Here is a 2,166-nt window from a genome sequence, read left to right on the forward strand (position 1 = left end):
TAGAATATGTAAAGATTCATACTGTAGCTGTTTACTATCATAGTGACATGGAAATCAAAGGGAAGGATAAAAAGATACTATTAATTTAAATAAAATCTTATTCTTAATGCCATCTTGGCTAATGGTGGTAAAGATTAATTTAAATTCCATTACAAGTGGCGTCTAGTGATTTGCTAAAGTGTTAAAAAAATACGTATTTCAAGGTTCATATCATAGCCTCTCATTAGGCTGGATACGGAAGAATAAAATTTATGAACATTAAGCACTTTATTCCTCGACATTACTAGTATCATAATGACATGAAATAAAAAGGGAGGATGGAAAGTTACTCTTAATTTAAGCGAAATCTTATTCTTAATTCTATCTTCGTTAACTATTCTAAAAACTAGAGTAACTTGATATAATAATAACATGTCAAATTAAGGGAAAAATCAAGCCCACTTTTCAATTGATTATAATTAGTTATTATGCCCAAAAAAATTATTTTCGAAATTGAAATATGAATGAAAAATGGGTTTGACTACTAAACTCATAGATTTGATAAAGCTAAATTATATGTCGAAAATATTTGAAACTAAAAATAAAGCGGCAATTAATGAAGCACTTGTTAATATTTTTTCGAAAGCGGGCCTTTTCAATGTATAAGAAATAATTAAAAATAGGCAATAAACTATTAATAAAGCAATAACAGTAATGATTGTTTTTCTAATTCTATTTTCACTATGAATCATCAATACATTAAGCAGATAATTGTCACCTCCTCAGGAATAGAAACCTCCTGTATTATTCGTTATCAATGAATTGCTGAAAAGTGGTTAGATGATTATATTGTCTTAAATGAGATAAAATTTGAATTTTAGTCGCACACTTTACTATTGTTTATGCTACTTGATTAGTATACGAACGAAAAATTCAGCAACAACTATTTAGACATTAATAGCTTTGAATAGATCAAACAGAAAGTAAAATTTTATCCATTAAACTAACGATTTACAAAAACAGCTTAAAATTGATCTGAGAGCCAGAACTGAAACTAAATTCATTGATTATCTAAAGCGTAAGCAACTTAGTATTCAGAATTGTCATTCTTCTATTCAATATGAAAGTATACACAATAATATAATAGCATGTTATGACTATGTACTGTAGGTAAAAGATGGTAAAGAAGTTATAAACCAGAAAGACAGATATGACCACCATCAAGAACGTAAAAGCATGAACTTTAAAATAGCTGATGGCTCAGACATTGAACAAGCAAAATCCGATACTAATAACCAAACTGGTAATGAAATCAATCCTTACTCAAGCGTCCGACGAATTACATGGAAGCAATGTCAGCTTTGCAAAATTAACGATCGTATAGAATCGATCATACTTCGAGGAAGTAACATACTTCGCGAATCAACAGCAGATCCAGTAGCTTTAAAGACTTCTAATAATGACTCAGATGAACCTACACATATCAGTAGCCGATCAAAATCTTGGCAAAAATTCTCTTTAAGTGCTATTGCTATCATGGTAGTGTTAGGCCAAATGGCTATTTTAATAGCTATATTATAGATACAACTATTAATGATTCATATATAAAATTATCTATTGCAGCGCTTTAATGATTGAAAATTTATATTCGTGGATAGCTGCTGATGCAACTAACGATCGGATATATAGTATGTGGCTACGGATGTTAGCAGCAAGATAAAAAGCGTGAAGAAAGTATCTTTAGTGCTTCCACTACTCAGTAGCATTGATGGTATTACCACTTTATTATGTAAATTATAAGAATGGGAACTTTCCAATCGATTAGTGTTTCCAAGACTCATATTCATTGGCAGTTAAAGTATAATAATGTCTCAAATGTATTCATTCGTACAGATAACTGGACAAAAATTCAGAAATAACAGTCACAAGTGCTATCAGTATCACATGGATATTGACCCAATAGCCTTTCTACTCGTACTATCTGTATTATCAACATAGGCAACAAAAACTATCAGTTATTGCACCTTAGCGGTCAAAAATGGATGTAAATGAGAAAACTATGTAAACTGGCGATGGTATGGCTATGAGATAGACTATCTTCTATGAGCTTAGGAATTTGTAAAATTAAGGAAGGAGAGTACGAGTATACAATGTTACCAGGACTTCTAGAAGCTCAACAGGATTAAA

The 2,166-nt window shown here is 30.7% G+C and overlaps 1 protein-coding gene across 1 annotated transcript; it reads left to right on the plus strand.

The window, feature by feature from the left end:
* Nucleotides 1-499: 499 nt before the first annotated feature.
* On the plus strand, nucleotides 500-1,560 carry TRIADDRAFT_56688 (uncharacterized protein; the record flags this gene model as incomplete). The annotated part of the gene is made up of 2 exons (XM_002112520.1): nucleotides 500-514; nucleotides 1,150-1,560. 2 exons carry the CDS (start codon nucleotides 500-502, stop codon nucleotides 1,558-1,560), a joined length of 426 nt encoding a protein of 141 aa, XP_002112556.1.
* Nucleotides 1,561-2,166: the final 606 nt, after the last annotated feature.

Source organism: Trichoplax adhaerens, genomic scaffold (genome assembly GCF_000150275.1).
Source record: "Trichoplax adhaerens TRIADscaffold_5 genomic scaffold, whole genome shotgun sequence".
Classification (NCBI taxonomy): Eukaryota; Metazoa; Placozoa; class Uniplacotomia; order Trichoplacea; family Trichoplacidae; genus Trichoplax; species Trichoplax adhaerens.